Source organism: Vidua macroura, chromosome 2, assembly GCF_024509145.1.
Source record: "Vidua macroura isolate BioBank_ID:100142 chromosome 2, ASM2450914v1, whole genome shotgun sequence".
NCBI classification, from domain to species: Eukaryota; Metazoa; Chordata; class Aves; order Passeriformes; family Viduidae; genus Vidua; species Vidua macroura.
Window position 1 is genome coordinate 85,397,367 of NC_071572.1, and position 21,325 is coordinate 85,418,691.

The window sequence follows — 21,325 nt, forward strand, 5'->3', positions numbered from 1 at the left end:
CCAATTCTCCAGTATACTTCCTCTTCTACTAACAAAAGTGAGGTTGAGAGGATGGTTGGGGGTTGGGGGGTTGTTGTTATTGTTTTTTCTCCTTAAAACTTATATTCCTGTTATAATGGAAGCCAAATCCTAGTATCCTAGACTTCACCAGCTGTTGACCTGTACTAAGGGGATCTATATAAACACTATAAAATACTCAGTTCTGTTTTTATTTCTCGTAATTACATGCCATAGTTTGTTCTTCATTCATTTTAATTCCTAGTAGGAGCATGATGCTGGGAATCAGAAATAGGCCGCTTAAGTAACAATAGCAGAAAATAATTGCTTACTGCACAGGATGGAAAGGTTTATTTAATAAACACTTATTATGTCACATATAAAATACAAGATGGCAACTTTCTTATCTCTACTTTGCATGTCTATAACTTATAAATTATCTATACAGAATGTTTTAAAACCTCTGTTTGAGAGTTCCATGTATCAAACGAATGAGTTAGATATCATGAGTTGAAGGCTTCCTGCATTTGCCTATTAGACTTAATTATAGCCTTGTGATGATTTGTTTTCTATGGATAATTTGAATAAACCTTAAATTTTCCTTTACAGAAATGGGAGAATAAAAAGCATTAGAGGACAGGTTCAGAGTATCTTAACTTTTATATTCCTATCCTAATTCTGTGTTAACTTCATAGGGTCATCTTATCTCTTCACACATCACATATTTGCTTGGAAGAATCATAAAGGTGTTTCACTCTTGCATTGTCTACTTTGTCACTTTTACTAGACTGCTTTTGAAACTTTCATGTCTAGTAATGATAATTTGCATGGGTGTTATCATTAAATAGAATGTCCATGGCCCCTGAAGTTGCTCAACATAGGAATCTGTGTTCTTTATTTGTGCAACTGATTGATGACTATGCCTGTAGTTTTCATTATGGAATGAAAAAATGCAATTAACTTTTTTTCTTCTATGGTCTTTTCATTACTCAATACATGACCAGTAATTTTGCTGCTGACTTCCCTGAAGCACATTTTAAGGTTTCCTTCCTCAATCTTGTTGAAGGCATTCATCTGAGGATATGAAATTTAAGATTTTGGGAATTACAAAATTTTCTGTAGGGCAGCATTTTAACAAGCTGTATTTGCCAGAGTGGAGTTACTCCCACTCTGTTGGAAATGTGTTGTCATTAGATTTTAATTGCATTTTAATGATTGCACGTGCCCCAAATTCTAGACAATGTCTGTGTAGTAGGTGTATGGATAAGTAAGTCTAGATTTTCTCTCATTTTTTGTTTAGTTGGGTTTCTTGTGTTGTTGTTGGAATTTTGGTGGGTTTTTCTGGGTTTTGGATTTTTTTTGCTGGTTGGTTTGTTGGGTTTTTATGTAATTTTAAATGCAATAAATGAACAAAAATACATTACTGGTCCAACTGTAGTAAATTCTTCCAAGGAACTCATAAGTATTAAAAAAAAAAAAAAAAAAAAAAAAAAAAAAAAACCAGAAAAAAACCCCCCACAAAATTTTCCAGATATTACCACTGTTGAAAAATCTTCCTCATCCTCTCAAACATCTAGTAATTCTTTCAAATAATACACTAACTTACACTGGAAACTGCAAGGTATATGTCCCTACACCCACTGTATCACTCACTAGAGCTGTTTGTCCCCTCAGGGACTATGGAAACGTAGTGAGAAGAAGATGGTTGACCTTGCCCAATTAAGGCAGCACACAACAATGGATGATGGGGGCAGGCCTGACAGGGCTCTGCTTAAGGGATGTGTGCTGTAGTTTCACAGTCACAGTATTGTCTACATGTATTACCCGAGCTGACAGCTCAGGAGAAACAAAGTGAAAGTAGATGACAAGAAAAGAGGGAGGAAGCATTAGAGATTAATTAATTTTAAAAATATGTGGAGTGAGTTGGCCCTCAGGCTCATGCACTATTGCCTCTCAGGCACCAGCTGTACATGACTATTTGTCTACAGTTTGACAAATAGAACAATGATGAAAAGTTTCTGTAGTGGGCAAGCTCCTCTTCCCTCAAGACATGTTACTAGCCTGTTACTGATATGTCTCAACCAATTAGACATAACTAACAGAAACCTCTTAGTCTAGGGGTTAAACCAGACAGCATTGTCCTGCCAGGTTTAACAGAAATGGATGCTCATGGTATCACAACCACTTTTCCTCAGTTTGTGCTGAAAAGATACCAACTAAAGTGTTGCACAAATGCTTTCTGTGGCAAAGGCTACACGGTTTGTAAAACAGCAGCAGCCCAAGGTTCACAGATTTAAGACTGATGTCACATACAGCAGCTACCATCTCAGAGGTGCAGGGCTCTCCCAGAACTGACCCACTCATAGTTTCCTTCCCATTAGAATCCATTCATTGTTTAGATCTGATGTTTTATTAAGCTGGTACCTTGAAAAATACCATTTCACTAACATCTCAGTTAGTTAATTGTCAGAAAGGCCATTTTGTTTAAGTTAGAAAATTCTTAATTAATCCTAATTACCTCTTCATATCACAGAAAATAATAGAGTGAGAACTCACTCATTAATCTGTGTAATTAAGGAGAAGAAGCCAGAAATACAATGCCGATCCATTTCAGACAGCTGAAACAAGAGGAAACAGAAGGAGGAATTATCTATTTCTAAGGCTCTGGATTCTAGTATTTTATGTCCATGATCATTGTGATGAAATCTTAAAGGATGTAAAAAAAAAGGATGAAAACAGGGAAGTTTTCAGACAATGCAATTCTTCCCACACTAGGCATGATTAAATGAATTCAATGGTGATTCTGGTGGAGATGACTACTGAAAATGTTAGGAGATCGGTTTTGATTCAGAGGCAGAAGGCTTTGGACAGAACTGATCTCTGAATTCTGTCAGATTCCATTAATAAATTTCTCTATGTAATAAAGTCAGTTATTCCTTATTTTGTAAGTATGAAAGTGAACTTAACAACCATTTGAGGTGATACAAAGCTTAATGAGACATAGATTTTCATAAAGCCTGATTTAATCAGTTCAGGAAGATTTTTCCAAATAGATGAAGCAGTATGAATGGTTGAGATATTTTGTTTGCATTTTTCTTTTTCAAAGGGGAAACTAGAAACTATTTAGAAATACATATATATATGTGTGTTTATATATATGGATATATTATTGGTTTTTCAAGGAGAAAATTACTAGATAGGTATATGCATAATATCATAAGGGTTCAGACAGCAATCTGATTATAGGCAGATATGAATCACTGTGCAGCAGCAAATGTACATTCTATATCTTCTGTCAGCAAAATATGTTTTCCAGGCAGTAATAGTGAAAAAGTGACTTTTTATGACCATCTTTTTAACAATGTAATAATTGATATCACACTTAATTCTGATAATTTGATTTCCCATTCTATCTCCCATGTTCTTATGATCTGTTTCAATACTGTTAAAATCATTTTGATAACTTCTTTAGCCAGTTGATACAGTTCCTGTTGTTTTGATGCTGCTGCCCCAGAATGGACAACCTGCAACCAGAAGATTTTACTTCATTTATTGGTTTATTGAAGTATTAACTTGCATGCTATTTTTCCTCTTTCAATAAGTGAGAAAATGTCCTATAGGAGACTGCAGGGATAAAAATTCAGGAGTAGGAAGGGAGAATGGAAAGAAGGATTTAGGTAATACTGGTAAAGGATTTGTCAGCTTGGCTTTTCCTGCAGAACTACAAAGTCCTTTAGGAGTTTAGCAAGCTAGTTTCAATCCTGAAGAGTCTATTTTCAGCTCTACCAAATGCAAGAAGAAAGAAGCAATACCTATTTTACAGAGGCTAACAGTGGATGATCTATTAAGAAAATATAAAAAAAAAGACTAAAATTGCACTGATTTACAATCCAGATCTTGTTACTTTACAAGATCTACATCTTTTGTTGCCTAGAATCAGAAGGAAAACTTTCCAAATAATATTAAAATTGATAACAAAAAGGGCAGTTTTTAAATTAAAGCTTTCAGGTGCACAAAATATACTTATGTGCACACACAGGATTGAATTCTCAGGTTTTTTTAAGTTTAACTAATTAGAATATCTAGCAAGTACATCCAAAGGGAGAAGGGTTGTCCTGGTAACCCACCCTTGGACCTGCTCCATTGGAGTTCTTAGCCCTATATCTTGTTATGTCTCCTGAGTGCTGGTGCAAAACAGGATGTTCTTGTTAGAAATTGTTTTCCTTGAAAATAAAACTAAACAGAATTTCAAGAGTGTGACATAATGTCTGAGAAAGGGTAACTACCATTCTAAAGTGCAAGAAAGCGCTACAAGGTATACAACTATATATTAAAAATCTACAAAGCTACGAATATATGAAAAAGCTAAAAATCTTCACAGGCATCATATCACAATTCTTTCCTCTTCCTAAATGAAAGTGGATTTTGAAAAACAAAATAAGACTTCTGAAAATTATGCACATAATCAGCAGAAGAGAGTGAAGGACTGCCTGCTGTTTGCATTATTTTATTAATGATATTTCCTTTAGAATAAATAAAAAGAACAGAAGAGTTGGACAAATACCTTCTTATTCCACGTGATATGTATGTGTAACGGAACAAATAATATGTATATATAGTTTCACTTAGACTGTTATTGCTAAGGGTTTGAGGAGAGGATACATAACCCTGTGATACTGGTCTGGGCTAAAATTAAGACAACAGAAGACTAGATATTATGCCTCAATAACAATTATGTGATAAGTAAAAGGTGGGTGGAAGCAGTTCACTGGGTTTTCAGCAATGCAGAACAGTGTGCACAGGGATGCAACAGTGTAATGCAACAGTGTATGTAGAAAAAGGTAGAAGTTACATTCTCAACACTGTTACGCTTTAAATGATTTATTGTTGCTGACGCTATTTGTGGTGATTTATTTGTACAACATGGTTGAACAGCATTATCAGCATTCTGGGGCAATTTGCTAATGTGACATGTTTCTTCTTTGTCATCTGCACTTTATTTTTTAATTAAGGCAGAAAAAAAATCATCTGTCAACATCATTCTTAGTACGTAAAAAATTTATTTTGCGGACTATAAAATTGGTTTTATGCTATTCTCTGAGGCATATGTTCACCAGTTCCATTATGTGCAGAAAAATGTAATGGCCGATCCATTCCTTGGTACATTTAAGACTAGAAAATATACCAAGAAGGAGCTGAGAACTACATCTTTAACATCTAGGGGATTATGAGATTTATACTGCTATTTTGTTGTTTGGGTTTTTTTATATATTTGAAAAACATATTCAGAGGGACAATGAGAGAGTAGTTACCTGTCTCCAATGATCATCCGTAGAGGTCCTAAGTATTCATTGGCCATAAAGTTTTGTGTGTATGTGTTAGGATTTCTTGTAGATGTAAAAAGAGCTGGTGAGGAGAGGAACAAATATTAGACATTAAAAGAATTATGTGTTAGTGGAGATATCCATTTGACTATGGCTTGATTCAGGACTGTTGGAAAGTCACTTCCTTTTGTTACCTTAGGATAAGAAATACTATTAGACCAAAAAGCAGGCCCGAGAAAGATTCATCAATCATATTGTGTCATGTCCATGGTGGAATTCACCAAACACTGAACTGAAGACAGACCCAGGAAAAGTCTTTATATTTATATTAAAACACTTAATATCAAGAGACTATAAAGCAGAGAGGCAGTGGGCTATGTCTTAAGTTCAGTGTGTGCAGTCACGCAAGGGTAACTCTACAGGCTCCAAGTACCCACGTTTTGACAGTACAATTCCTCTGACAACAACTACATGTATAGACTGGTGAATTCTGCCAAAAGAGTGTTTTGAAATATAAACTAGAGTTCTACTTGCCTTTTCTTTTCATTTCTATTCCCAGAAGCCTGAATTTAAATCTTGTAAAAGAAATCTTTCTGCTACTATTAATCCTTCCTGGCATCATGAATCAAGGTGACTGAGGTGTAAAGGGACAAATTTAAATTGCTTTCTTTCTTGTAAGAGCAAGAAACTGACCTGAAACATATATACAAGCTCCTTTAGAGACTGATACTATTATAATTGAAGTACTAGTGAGTATTTGTAGCCAAATTACAGAATTTGCTTTTCAGAGCTTCTTCTGCTGAATAAGGAAAATTACGCATTTTGCATCTCTCAGCTGAAAAAGAGTTAAGACAGAGCAATAGTCGATAAATTTGGATGATCACCATCCAAACATTAATTCTATTTTATTGTTTTGAAAAATGTCCTAGTTATGCCTTCAAAACGCATTATCTATTGGCATCACTGTAGTAGTCATAAAATGAAATTTCCATGTAAAGCAGTCGTTTCCTTGGGTGCAGGACTCTGGGTTCACTACAAGTGACAAAGTTTGGGAGTAGGATTTTTCATCATTCTCACCACTGCATCAAACTTAGAGAAGAAGAAGAGCTTGCTGAAGTAACTATCACCAGCGCCATTAAATTGTAGAGAAAATCAAGGGTCATAGCATGATCAGGGAACAAGAGAAACATAAAGTGTGAATGAAAAAAAGGAAAAAAATCTTTTAAATTCTGTTGAAAGTTTTTCCAGAGAAAATAATTTACACATATATTCTACACAGCATTAAACAACATACTCATAATTTTCTAGTGCCACACTTTTCATATTAATGTAATAGTTAGTTAAGCATTACCATAGAACCCTTGTTCATTCAAATTATTAAAAAACAATCAACTTGTGTCATAAATTCAACACATTTCCATCATTAAGAATGCTTTAATAATAATAAGCTAAACTAATTTGAGATTATCAATGATTTTTTTCTGCATATTCGTCTTTGACAAATCTTATATTTCCTGTAGATCAGTGATTACAAATGCATAGGTTTCTTTTAATTGTTAAAATGGTCAGCAACAGAGGACAAAAAATTCCACATCTGGTCCTCTTGATCATGCTGGGCAGTCAGCTTTTATTCCCTTCAATGTACAGTAAGTTAGTTTTGAGGTTATTCTAAATATTTTAGTCAACATGTTCTTTTATAAAATATGAATTTGAATTCTAGGCACATAACAGAAACTTTGCTCTCTTGGTCAATACAAAGAATTATAAAAATGGGTTAGTTTGACTAGATACACTTTCTTCCAATATTGTTAATTATATCTCACTTTTAAAATTGGATATTAATTAAATCTCATATCACCCATTGAACTATTTCATCTAAGATTGAAACAGATTAATTTTTAATGATGTGTATAGTCTTGATTACCTTTTCTAATGATAGACCAAATTTGGTTCTTCTCTTTCGAAATTACTAATCATAGAATCATTTTGATTGGAGAAGACCCTTAAGATCGTTGAATCCAGCAACCCGAAGTGCCATGGCTGTATGTCTTCTAAATAACTGCAGGGTTTTTGATTTCACCACTTCCCTGGAAATCTTGTTCCAATTTTCCACAACATTTTTGGTGAAGTTTTTCTAATATCTAATTCAAATTTCCCCTGGCACAACCTGAGGCCATTTCTTCTTATAATTTCAGTTTTTGCTTGAGGGAAGAGACTGACCCCCACCTGGCTAGTATCTCCTTTCAGGTAGTTTTAGAGACTGAGATCTCCTGGAACCTCTCCTTCTCCAGGCTAAATACCCCCAGGTTCCTAACAAGATTTCTGTTCAAGACCCGTCCCCAGCTCCATTGCCCTTCTCTGGACATACTCCAGCCCCTCAATGTCTTTCTTGCAGTGAGGGGCCCAGAACTGAACACAGGATTGGAGCTGTGGCCTCACCAGTGCTGAGTACAGGGGGATGGTCACTGCCCTGGTCCTGCTGGCTGTAGGTGTTTCAGTAGTTTCAACTGTGATTCTCTAGTATTAATTATTTACATTATTTAACTTTATTGTTCTTTATCACCAATTTATTTCCTACTTTTCGCAGCAAACAACAATATACAATGGCATTTGTATTACCTGGGGTGTTATAAACCATAGAACATCAATTTTTATGTAGCATTAAGGAATTTTCTATATAAGTATTGATTTCCATTCCTACCAAAAAAATAGAATATCAATAACAGAGTTGTTGTTTAAAATCTCTTAATTGCTTCAAAAAAAATTTAAAATTTTTATGTAGTTTTTCTGTCTTGTGTTGAGAATTTTCTGTTTCCAGTGTTTGTCTTCCTCACAAAATTCTTTCAAATAATAATCACAAATTTATTTGTTTCTCCCATCAGCTTTTTTTCTCATAAATTTCTGTCATTTAAGCATTTTCTTTATTTACATAAAAGAACAATAAAATGACCTTAAAGTATATCTAAACATTTCTTTACATGAGAAGGTTACTGACAATATATATATAATTATATTTTATTTTTTGGAAGTGTGTGTGACCTAGAGGAAAGAAAGGCATATTTAGCATTTGAGAATAACCCCTGCAAGAGGTTACAATTACTGCAGAGTACAGAATGGAAATCAAAAATGATTAGTGCATTGGAGAAATGGCTCACAAGGAATAGCACTAAATTTGGCAAAATTCAGATTACTGTACTTATCAAAGATCAAATATACAAATAGAATAAAAAAGAATAAGTGGTTAAATGGCATTTTTCCTTAGAAAATGCAATTACAAAAAATAACAGAATACTTAGTAGAAAAAAATTCAGTAGTAGAATTCTAGGGCATCCTAAGAGAGCTGCTACCTGTGGAGTATGAATGACTCTTGTTCCACTGCTCTGTAGTGTTGATGTCCAGCTTTGGGTCCTACATTATAAGATGTAGAAAAGCAGTAGAGATGAAAATAATAAAATTAAACAAAGGATTAAAAATCAGGACTTCTGAAGAAAAGTTGAAGAGATCTGGCTGATCCAGCCTTGCAAACAGGTTTGATATGCACAGGGGTAATGGTATTCCACTGTAGCTGCAGAAGTTTAATACTGCTATCCAGTAATATGTTTTCAGTACTTCCAATATGGTATTAGGTGTAGGCAATAAACAGTATTTAAAAAATAATAATATAGGCAAATATTAAAGAAAACTGTCCAATTATCAAAAAAAATAGGTGATTGTGAAGACCTAAATTTAGGAATATAAATCACTGGACGTTCTTTAAGAGTGGACTGAGAATATTTGGTCTTGCCTGAGGGCAAGAGAAGGGACCGAATAATGTGTGGTTTTGATAACAGTATTTTGACACATTCTGGAACAGGTTTCTTTTTGATTATGAAAATCATACCAATGGATATCAAATACACTTGATAATCCAATACCTTTTCAAACCTGTATTTTTTGTTGTATGCTATGTGGTCTCTTTAAAGAGTGCATGTATTCATGAAATACATTTCATCCGTCTTTATATGTTTCAGTGACTGGCTACATTTCATACATATTAAAGTACAAATGAGACTACATTGGCTGTCTACACTGGTAGCAACAATATAATATTTGCATCCTCCAGAACAAGATGAATCCTGACAGTACATTTACCTTTTCTAGAATATTTTTAGTTATTAGCTGTGTGAGTGGTTATAAGAAAGAAAATATTTGGACATTTATCACTGTAATTGAATCTAAAGAAAGACAATCATGTGATTGGTAGAATTCTGGTTCAGATAAGTGAGCAGTAGATACAGAGCCCCCAGAGAAGGAAATAAGCAATTTCATTGCTAACTGATAAATCGGCAATATCTGTTTGCTCTATGTGGGTGTGTTACAATGCAACAAATAAATTATGTTCATTAAATATTTTCTTGGAGTATTAATGAGCACTGATAATAAACCACAGCAGCACAAAGAAATGCACCACAATTATTTATCTGGTTGCACTGGGAGGATGGAGGAACAACCCATTGTTGTTATTCATTTTAGCTAAAAAGAAGCCTCTTTTCCCTCTTAATGTTAAGTGTTCCCCACCATTAGAGGGTACTGCATATTGCACCCTTATTCTCTAGATAAGGGTGAACAGAATATTGTGAGGAAAAAGTTCAAAGCTGGCTTAATATAAAATTAGGCTTTATATTTTCAGAAGGGGAGACGTAGGCCTATATATTTCCTTACAGTTTATTTCATTCAAACAGAATAGTTCTAAATGACAAAGGAAAGCCACCTTGTAATTTTCATTGAATATATATATTTCAATATATTTAATAACATATTTGAAAAGTATATATCTATGTAATACATAATATGTATAGTAAATTCAGCCTGTAGTCTCAAGTGTACTTTTTGCTGTTTTACTTATCGATCAAAACATAGCAATAAAAACTTCATATTTGCAAAAACTCACAAGTTATCTCAGATTTTGGCTGTCATCAGGCATCAATACCATTTATTCATCAAGTACTGCCATCTTGTGGAATTAGAGTAATCAAAGCAAATTCTAAATGGATGAAGAGAAATATATTTTTCCAACAGGCTCTCCCACTACATCATAAAATGAAGTCTAGAACTGGAATTATTTCTTGTACAAACATTATAACTCCATAGAAGTGCAATTATGACATGGGTATTTTGCATGCTTTGCCCTTGAATAGGCAAAATTTAGCCATGTTATGGACACTTAGGTTTTCAGTGGCCTTACTAGAGTTTATATAACAACCTTCTTGTTATGTCTTCACTTGCACCCAACATACCACTTAGCTAACAGGACTGGTAAAAAGGCTGTCCAGAAACCTCATGTTAAAAGGATGAATGGAGCAATTTCTTCCCTGAAGCAAATGTGGGAAACATTCAGGCAGTAACAAACATGGGAGTGAATCTTATCTGAATGCTTCAGCACAGCTCTCTTTACAATACTTCAGGGGTTATTTTGAACTGACCCACAATGACAGAAAGACTTTTGCATTAACTTAGTACTGACAATTTCTGCATCAGAATATCTCCAAAAGCGCTAGGAAAAATGCTGATATGTCAGTATTCCAGCTTCATCCATTATGGGAAGTACATCACATTGTGACAGTTTAGGAATTAGTATTGTTTAACAGAGAAAATAGAACTACAAAAATCATTTAAGAAATTAGAGTAAGCAAGATTTCACACTATAAATTCTTTCCGTCAGGAAATAGATGAACTCTTCTTACTATTCATCACCAAATGACCCAGATTTTCACCTACATAGTCTAGTAAAAAGTACATAATAAAATACAGAAACAAATTGGACTACTACTAGAAAGGCTACATTAGGAAGACTTTCCAAATAATCTTCAGATAAAAAGATTCATATTTTCATTAGAGACATCCTTCTGGAAACAAGGTTGGCTATTCATAAAAGGAACTATCAGCTTTGCAGTTACCAAAATTACTTAAATAATTTTTACACCAAGACTTTATATATAAGAGAATTTAGCAGCAGAAGACTTTTTCAGCCCGACACACATGTCAATTTACAACTGTTCTATAATACATAATTTCTCAATCTTTTTATTCTCTGTTCCATTTGTGCTGATGCAAAGTATCTGTGGAAAACTTTCTTTTGTGCAATTTCCAGGAAGGGCTCTGCATCCTCTTTGTCATTTTGCTATTTATGTCACATTAAAAATAAAATAGGTAGGCATAAAAATAAAAAAATAAACTCAGCACACATTCTTAAAAAAACTCCAAACTTCTGTATAACGCAGTGTTTAGTTTTCTCTTTTGTCTCAAAATTTTCCCTATTAAAAACAAATTGTGTACAGCATGGAAAAAACATTTAATAAGTTTTTTTATCAAAAGCAGACAACTTCATAAGGTCCATATCTAAAGTGATTACTTTCTGATTTTAAAGTTCTGGTTTGGTTTATTTAGATTTTGGTAGCACTGACTTTTAGCTTAAAAATTCTTGAAGGTCATCCTTATTTACGTCAGGCTTGAGATGGATCTCTGGAATTCAGTATCCTATTAGAAAATAATGCAATGACTGTTGTATTTGTGCTTAGCCAAATGACACTGGTTCTAAAATCTTGTAACACAAACCATTATAGGAAAATTCAGGCTTTATGGTCAGTAAAACCTGCAGTGAACTGTGTACAAATAGACCTGGTATCATCCGCTTGGTCTTTGGCTTCTTGTTCTGAAATCCTAAAAGTTCACTCAGCAGTTTACCATTTGGTGTGAGTAGGATTTCAGATAATATTTCAATGCCTTTCTTCTTGCAGTTTACATGTGCTCCTGTGTTGAACTCCTGTGGGACTTGCGACATGTAACTAAATCCACTGCTGTTTCAGAATATTTTACTGTGCATGTACAGTATAGATTACACACTTGTCTACAGAGACACAGCTCTGTTTTAAATATTGATTCACCATTATAGTCTTTTTATTAGTTTTTTTTGATATGTCTTTGCAATCACTTGGGTATTGGCTTATGCTTAATACTGACAGTAGAAAAACAAACCAGCAAAACAAAACAAACCCCCAGGTTTTGTACTTGGCCAGCCTTTGCTAGCAATTTTGCTTTTTACAAACTCTAACTTGCAATTTTGCTTGCATACAAAGTAGAAACAGTCAGAGTCCAAGAATGTGAACAGCAATGCATGATTCATCCTCTTCTTGGGCTGCAAATTTAGAAGTGTGAGATATTTGCACAATGGATCAATGTCAAGGTACACCTATTTTCCCTTAATTGCAGTCATTCTGTGAACACCCTTTTGTAAAATCACTTCTGCAAGATCATCCATCTACTTCTGTCAGCTGAAAACTGTGAGGTCCCCAGATCCCAAGCCAACCGTGGCTGTTTCTGACTGGTCTGCAACATTTTCCTGAGATATTTCTGCTGAAGCCTATGCCTAGTGTATGGACATGACCCTCAAAATTTTATTTAAGCATCTACTGAACTCATTAACCAGGTCTAACAGGACAAAAAAAAATCATGAAATGGCCTTTCACCTGCAAAGGAGACCAAGAATTCCAGATGCATTCCAGATCTGAGCATACAGATGCATTCTTCAGGTACTTTAAAGTATATTCCCGGAGTTTTGCTTTTTAGAAATGAAAAATAGGACCAATTCTTTCAATGTCAATGGGCTGACAAGAATCAAGAAGTAAACTGCTAGCACTTTTTTCTGGACTAAAGCGTTTGGGGTCCTGGTTAGAATACAGATTCTGTAGGTGTGCACCAAAAAGTAAAGAAAAAAAAAAAAAAAAAAAAAAAAAAAAGCAGAAAAAACCCGTATTAATCACAGCTTTATAGCATAAATGCTTTGAGTTTCAGGTTTTGCAGGAGTTCTGTTCTTTTTTGTCTCAGTACCCTATAACAGTACACATTCATCCATCACATTTTTAACCGTGCCATGCCATTTTTAACAGCAAAAATAAGAAAGTGACAAAATGACAGCATCCCCTGGATTCAGCACTGGCAAGAACTAAGTATTTTATTTCCTTGGAGGCACAAAAATTGATTGCCTGAAATCTGTTCCTTAGTATTAATTCTAATTAATAAATGAATAATTAATTGTAAGTGGTTTTAGGCTATGAATGGAGAAAATTCTCTTCTGTGTGAACTGCCAATGAACCCACACTGACGACTGTTTTGGATTTGCTTTGAACTACTTTTAAACCAGAGCAATTAGTGAGACTGATTACTTTCCATTTGAATTGGTAACAGGTCTTCAGTTAAAGTCTATGTATTTTCCTTGAACTTGTATATTTATCATCACTTTGTAGAATTTTGTACTGCCATGAATCATTTTTTGCCAGATAAAGCATTATGGCAAAATGCGGTAATAAAATTTTTGGAGATATATTTGGGGCATAATTAGTATTTTGCCTGCAACATAACAGAAGAGGAAGGAAAATCTGAACACTCAGAGAACTTTCTGAGAGCTCTTAATTCCTTAGAGTCCTGTGTAGCCACCAGAATTACTAATAAATCTAAAAAAGATTTTAGCAAAAAGTCAGTGTGTGCCGTTCAAGTCCCCATTTTGAGATTTTGAGGCAGTCTTCCCCTCCTGTCAGCTAAGTATGTTCAGTCCTTTAACATAGCATTTTTATATTGATACCACCAGGGGGGTTTTTAGGAGAGAATTTTCATCTGATTTCAAAATTAGAGTAAACTTCCTAAAAATTGATTCATAAGATACTGCATTTTTATAGCACTATATGCACAGTTTGCTTATATTGTTTGAAAAAGCCGTCATTGTGCTTCTGTCCCTTTCTCACCATGGTGTCAGGGGACAGTACAACATGAGTATAGAAAGGACAAATCATTTGGAATTTCTAATTGTCTCTATACTGTTATAGTCAAAGTGCATGCCTGGCTAAGATGTAATATGTTTCACACTTCTTATACCAATTCCTCTCCTATCATTAAAAGAAAACCACATAGCAAAATTTAAATTTTGAGGGTGTTTCCTGTCACCCCTTTGACTCTTTCATTTTTGATTAACTTTATATCAAAAAAACATTTTGACTTCATAGGGATGAAAGTATGAGAGAACCAGATTGACATACTTGAAATTACTGTCTTCCTGTTGCTGCTGAAGATGAGTAGTCACACAGGAAATTTCAGTCTAAAAGCTTGAAATTTGTTATACCAGTGGAGCAGTTTGCATCTTGGATCAGTAGTGGAAACTTTACATTCAGCTTTTTTTTTCATACTAACTTCAGGTTTTCTCATTTTGAAGCCGGGTTTTTGAAGGCTATACAGGAGGGAGATTAGAGAACAAATAACATTACAGCAGATGTGCTGGTTTGAGTAGTGAACAAAATTTTGTTTTAAAGTGTGAAGAAAGAATGAAACAATGTAAAATAAGCTCAAAAGGAGAGCCATGTGTAAAGAAGTCTACATAGGGTTAAGGCTTTAAAGTCAGAGTTGGTGAAACTCCACATGAATAATTCCCTGCAAGGAACATCCTGCTAAATCAGAATCTCATTAACTTTACTGATATTTCTAGTGTTGAGGCATAAATTAATCTAGGTTTTTATTAAATCATGATATGATCTCATACAGAATAATAGGAAATAACGCTTTTTCTCAACTAATTATTATGAGTATAAAGGGAAAAGTATGTAATGTTCAGGTAAATAGAATAGATGATTCATGGGATAAAAATGAGAACCAAGGGACTGGATTTAACTGCTATTTTTAGAAGTCACTGATTTGTTGATAGCTGTGGTTTAAGGAATTATTAATTGATCATAGGCATTTAAGCTGCATAAAGGAAGGGTTAAGAAATTCTTCAATGAAGCAGATGTAAAAGATAGAACTATAAGGCAGTAATATTACTTAAAAGGTAAGTTGAACAGTTAGTACACTCCAGTGATTTTAAAAACAAACATTCGGAATGAAACCTGTTTATGCACATACATTTGCAGAAGTCATCCATAGCTCCATAGGAAACATTTTCATATATTTCCCTGCAAAACTGAACAAGTAGAGAAATTAATTCTTTGGATATTATTATTGGTTTGGCCCAAAAGACTAGAAAAGGTATTTATTTAGTATCTTATTGCTGTTTTCTGAGTCTGATGAATAATTTAATTATTTTACCTGAACTAAGTCTGCCTTCACAAGGAACTTGTGGGTTCAACATTTATGCTATTTTCAAAATCCCAAGGGAAGAAAAAATATTCTCTTCAATTCTAAAACAAACAAATAAGAAGTTTTAAAAATCTTTTAACTTTTTTCCCCCATAGATTATCGAAAAAAGCTAATGAACTTTATTGGCGAACTTCATTATTGAAATAAAGCTAATGGACATTAATTTAGTGTTTCTATTAACATGACACAGTATTGTTTCTGTAATTACTTTATCTTATTTTCTTTCTGTGTTCTTTTAGAGATCATCTATAGCTGGGTATTTAATGAATTCCCATCTTTTGTGGCAGAAGACAGCAGGCGTTTCATCTCTCAGGAGACAGGCAATCTCTACATATCCAAGGTGCAAACATCTGATGTTGGCAGCTACATATGCCTGGTGAAAAATACAGTGACAAACGCCAGAGTTTTGAGTCCTCCTACGCCTCTGACACTTAGAAACGATGGTAAGAAAGGCATTATTTCTGGGTACTACATGAAAGAATAATACCTAAATAAAAACACTCTAATTAATTTAAGAACTCTGATTTTATTGTTTTTCAGTATATGCATGTATTTTCTGTAGCAACTGGCAAAGGGAAGTTGTTCATGGAGGCAATTTCTTTTTCATCCAGACATTGTGAGAATATTTACTCCACCTTGCTCTTCTTATGTACTGTCACTGACAGAGAGAAGCACATCTCCTTTATAGGCAATGTCTATTTCTTTAGGGCTCAATTCAGTTGCCTCAATCCAAGTGGCTATTGCCACACTGATACTCTCGGGCACCTGAGACATCCACAGGGGACTGGCAAATGCCACATGGGGCATACAGACCAGCTGCAGGATGCCAGGACATTATTCATGTATTTGGCCACTGTGGTTAAAGACAACATAAAAAAGTTTCCCTAAATACACTGGCAGCAAAGGAGGGCTTGATGAGAACCTCCATCCTTTTCTGGGTGCACAATGTGCCATAGTGTCAAAGGACGACAAAAAGTCTGAGATACTTAGTGACTTCTTTGCCTCAGTCTTTAATACCAAAAGCATTTGTACTCAGGATACCCAAGTCCCAGAGCTGGAACTTAGGGGTGGGGACCCCCATAATCTAGGAGGGAATGGTTAGTGATCTGCTATGCCAATTAGATACCCACAAGTCCATGGGCCTGGATTGAACGTACCCAACAGTAATGAGAGAGATGGTAAAAGAACCCACCAAGCCTCTCTCTCAATTATTTACCAACAGTCCTGATTATCCAGAAAAGTCCCAGTTGACTGGAAAATAGCAAATATGAGGCCAATCTACAAGAAGGATCAGAAGGACGGTCCAAGTTCTGGATTCCTCATTTGGGTCACAACAGCCCCAGGTGGAGCTATAGGCTGGGAGCAGAGTGACTGGAAAGCTGCATAGCAGAAAAGGACCTGAGGGTGCTGGGCAACAGTGGCTGAACATGATCCAGTGTGTGCCCAGGTGGCCAAGAAGGCCAATGGCATCCTGGCCTGGGTCAGCACTGGTGTGGTCAGCAGGACCAGGGCAGTGATTGATTGTCCTGTTTACTCAGCACTGGTGAGGTCACATCTGAAGTATGTGTCCTGTTCTGGGCCACTCACTTGAAGAAACGATATTGAGGTGCTGGAGTGAGTCCAGAGAAGGGCAGTCAAGCTGCTAGAGGTGTAGAAAACACATCCGATGAGGAGTGGCTGAGGGAGCTGGGATTGTTTAGCCTGGAGAAAAGGAGGCTCAGAGAAGTGTTTATCACCCTCTATAACTGCCTGAAAGGAGCTTGCAGACAGGTGGGTGTCAATCTCTTCGGCTATGTCTCGAAGGAACGGAGAAAATGGCAGATATTTTCCTTCTTTCCAAGATGTTCCACATTCGATTATGTTTTCTAGATCCTCACAGCAATTCAGCACGTGTGAATCCATATGTACATAAATCAAAGAGAGAAAGAGAGAGAAACTTTTGAGAGTTTTCTTTTGTCTTGCTTATAGCTTTTTCTTGAATGAATATTAGTCCTATGCTACAAACATGTTACAAACTCTGGATTTAAACACAGATGACTTAGTTTAATAAAGTAAATTTAAAATATGTTCACCAATTAGAATGAAACTAACTTAATGTTTGCTCATTGTAGCAAGTTTAAATTTCCTTCTGCATAGCATGTAACCTCTGCAGCAAAAAGCTGCTCTTTTAATTAATGACTTGCTATTTTCTTTTGCTGGTTTAGTACCTATGTTAATTATTGAGTTTCAGGTGTTTAATTTTACTGACTTAACATCGTGAATCCATATAAATTATCTTTCTGATAAAATTAATTTTTTTCAAAATTAAAATGCCCAAATATTGACTGCCTATTAAATCAGTTTGGACTCTGAAAAAAAATAGAATTCCATTGTCATATTTATAATTAATATCTTACTCTATTTATTCTTTATGATATTTCTTCTTGCTTTTATTTGGTTCTGTCTTGTGCAGAAATTCAGCAGATTAATTATCCATCTTGTACTGACAGTACGTAGGCACACAACACACTGAAAGAAATTGAGAGAGTAAATAAGGATAAAGGCAGCAGTCTACATCACTGAGCTAAGAAAAAATCTATGAAGGAAAATTTTGCAGATTTTTTAAAATGTCAAGTGAGTAGTAAATACCAGCCTCCAGCAAATTTTTGTTTCACGGCTGGCTGTCACACCACTGTGATAATCCAAACTTCTTAACTGTGCTGGAGTACTGAGGAAATGTTTGCACACAGATGAACAGCTGCTCAACAATTTCCCAGTTTCCTGACTCACTTTTTTCACACATGTGAATTTCTACTAGGCTTCCATGCCTTAATTTTAATCTGTTGGTATTTATGAAAAGCTCCTTTCTTGTCATGGAATTCTTCAGTACTTCTCAGTAAGTTGCTTGCTTTCCTGTATGACTGAGCAAGTTTCTTGGTGAAGAAACCTCAGCTTTCTACCTAACCTTGCAGTCTTTATAAACCTACTTTGAAAAAATTGTTAAGGAAAGTACTGGTTGCTAGATCATGTTATTTGGGACATCTGTCTGGTTCTACCTCCTCCATGTAATGCAATAATATGGGCCATTTAAAAAATGATCCAGGATTATAATAAAAAAATTCCATAAATCATACTGTACTTTTTCATTTTCATACAAATAGCCTTAGGTGATAGTGCCTTGTCTGTTGACAAATATTAAAGGGTGATGACAGCCTTTTTTAAGTATGCATTCATTATGTGCCAAAATACAGAATAACTGCTGGAAAGTAGTGCTAACTAGTTAAAGAAAATTAATTTATGAAGAAAGAAACTACTGAGAATAGGCACCAAGAGGGAAGTAGAATTTAAAAATGGCATTAAAACAAACATCAAATTACCTGAAAATGTACTTGACTCTGTGTTTGCTGAGTTGTGTTATATATTTTTAAATATGGTTTTTAAAGCATTTTTTATGTCATAAAATGACTTGAATTACTTTAAACTTTTCAAATACTCACTTAGGCTTAAAAATAATCCATCTTTCTGAGTTCCGATGGTTGGCATCACAACTGACATTACCCTAAGCAGTCAGCACATTTGTTAGAAACCACAGGAAGAGTTTGTGGTTTTAAACAGCTTTTACAAATAGCTCTATATAAATAAAATAATTTATATTGCCTGTATTATCCAAACATATATGTCATTAACTCCAAAATAATCTAATTGATTTATTTATCACCATTCTTAGATTTTGATGTATGTACAGTACCTATGCCCAGGGGACTAGACAGCTTGTGACAAGGAGCATTTCAATGACAACAGTGATTTCTATTTATCTATGAGAAAGAAATGGAATAATATTAAGGCATTCTGTCAAACTCTGAAAGATTGTAAGAACTTATTGGGATTTTATTAAAATTTTATTTCTTCTGTGATGTGTCTCAAAGGGGAGCTTAGCTGCTTGATATGAAGCAAATTAAATAAAAACATCAAGAAATCCTTCAATGGATTCTGAAAAAAATGAATACCTCATTTGTTCAGATGTCCTTGACAATCATTCATTTCATATAATTCAATTTCACTTCAAGCTAGGTTATAAAAACACCCTAAATTTTTGAGGAGATAAAAAGTTTTAGCAGGAAATAAAAAGTATGCATCATTTAACTAATTGCCTTTTAATGCCTTACAAACTTTGAGGAAATATTTGATAACTGTTTACAAATAATAAACACCTTTGTTAAATTGTATCTTCACAGGCTTGGTTGCTGATTGGGAGTAAATTATCTTCATAAAAACTTCTGAAAGGCTTTTCAAATTTAGGAAATAGAAACCCAGGGAGTATAAACATTTGCACATTCAGTTATTTCAAGTTCACACATTTTTATTCCAGTTTTTCTTACTTTTTTTTATCCTTCTTATTCTTTGGAAAATATGTTAGCTTTAATATTATTAGTATACAGTAACAGATTACATAATTCTTCATTTTAGCTCTGTGCAGATAGTGCATATTTGCTTAGCTATGGTGAAATTTCCAGAGTTTAAAAACAAAAAAAACCAAAAAAAACCAGCAACAACAACAACAACAACAAAAAAAAAAAAAAAAAAAAGAAAAAAAAACAACACCAACAAACCTGTACAATTTCAGACATCAGAGGATACTTTCTACTAAGTTCCATCAGAGCAAATTAGTTTAACCTCCAGATGTTGGTATGTCTGACCAGACATATTCTCATGTAACTGACTTCCAGATTTTTTCCCTGTCTTTGTAGTCTGTGAACCAGTGAACTGAATTTTGTCTGTCCTCATTCTATTGATTAATTCAATGTGATTAATAGTCTCACATAATGATAGAATATATAGTTATTGAGGTATTAAGGATGTTAATTTCTAATTTTCCATGATGAAATATGAGCTGTATATGCTTTTTGAGGTTAAACTCTGGGATATGTTGCTTGAACATTACTAGGTTATCTAAATATGTCTTTACCAGCAAGAAGGAAAATTTGGAAGAAATCATAGCAAATTCCCAAATAATAGAAATCAAGCCATAAAAATGTCCAGTGTAGCATAATGAGGCAATAAATAAAGAAAGAACAAAGTTTGCAGTTTCACAGATGTAGCTGTACGCATCCCCGAAGAATTCTGACAGTTATTAATTAACTGATACCTAGAATTTTTAAAAAATTGCTTAAAGATGAACTCTAATGGTTTTGAACTCTCATTCCTTGGCTTTTTATGTTTTTTATTTTTAATTTTTTTTTCAGCTTTTATTAGTAGTTTTGTCCTCTAATGGGGTTATTCATATGGAGCTGAATTCTAGAAGACAAAAAAGTGCACCTGAATTTTAATAGGGGTTAAAAATGTATATTCATCTGTGACTTAATCATGCTAGGTTTTCTGGATTTTCCAGTCTTGTAGACTTCCTGTTTCATGTGGGTTATATTGCAAGGTTTTGCAGTAACATTTTGTATTAGAATTGTGTCCATAAAAAGAGTACAGAAACTGTAGGAACTCTTCTTATTCAGTACTACAGGGTAGGAATCAAACCTGAAGTTATCCTCCTTTGATTTTTTTTTTTTTCAAGCAGAGACAAACTGTCTGGGCAAAATCAAGTTTGTCCTTTAGTGGTATACAAAGACTGATAACACTGACAGAGACGTGAATGTATGCAAGGTTTGCTCCAGGGGAAGTTTGATAAAATGGCAACGTCCCTGGACAGCCATTACTTGGTAGTAAATATATTTCTCCTGTAAAACTGTAGTGATGTATTTTAATGATGGGTCACTCTGAAAACTGAAAATAAAACTCTTCCTACAATCTCTCTTTTACTCTGCTGAAAGTATAACCTGCATGGTTTACAGGTATTTTGTACTTTTTATCTCTTTTTT

General features: G+C 34.4%; 1 protein-coding gene across 1 annotated transcript in view; it reads left to right on the top strand.

Annotated features, from left to right (window-relative positions):
* Positions 1–21,325, top strand: part of CNTN5 (contactin 5) — a 238,293-nt gene that overhangs the window by 59,370 nt on the left and 157,598 nt on the right. Inside the window, exon 6 of the mRNA XM_053969809.1 lies at positions 15,719–15,922. Coding sequence (XP_053825784.1) covers positions 15,719–15,922 — 204 coding nt within the window. The remainder of the gene's footprint in view (positions 1–15,718; positions 15,923–21,325) is intronic.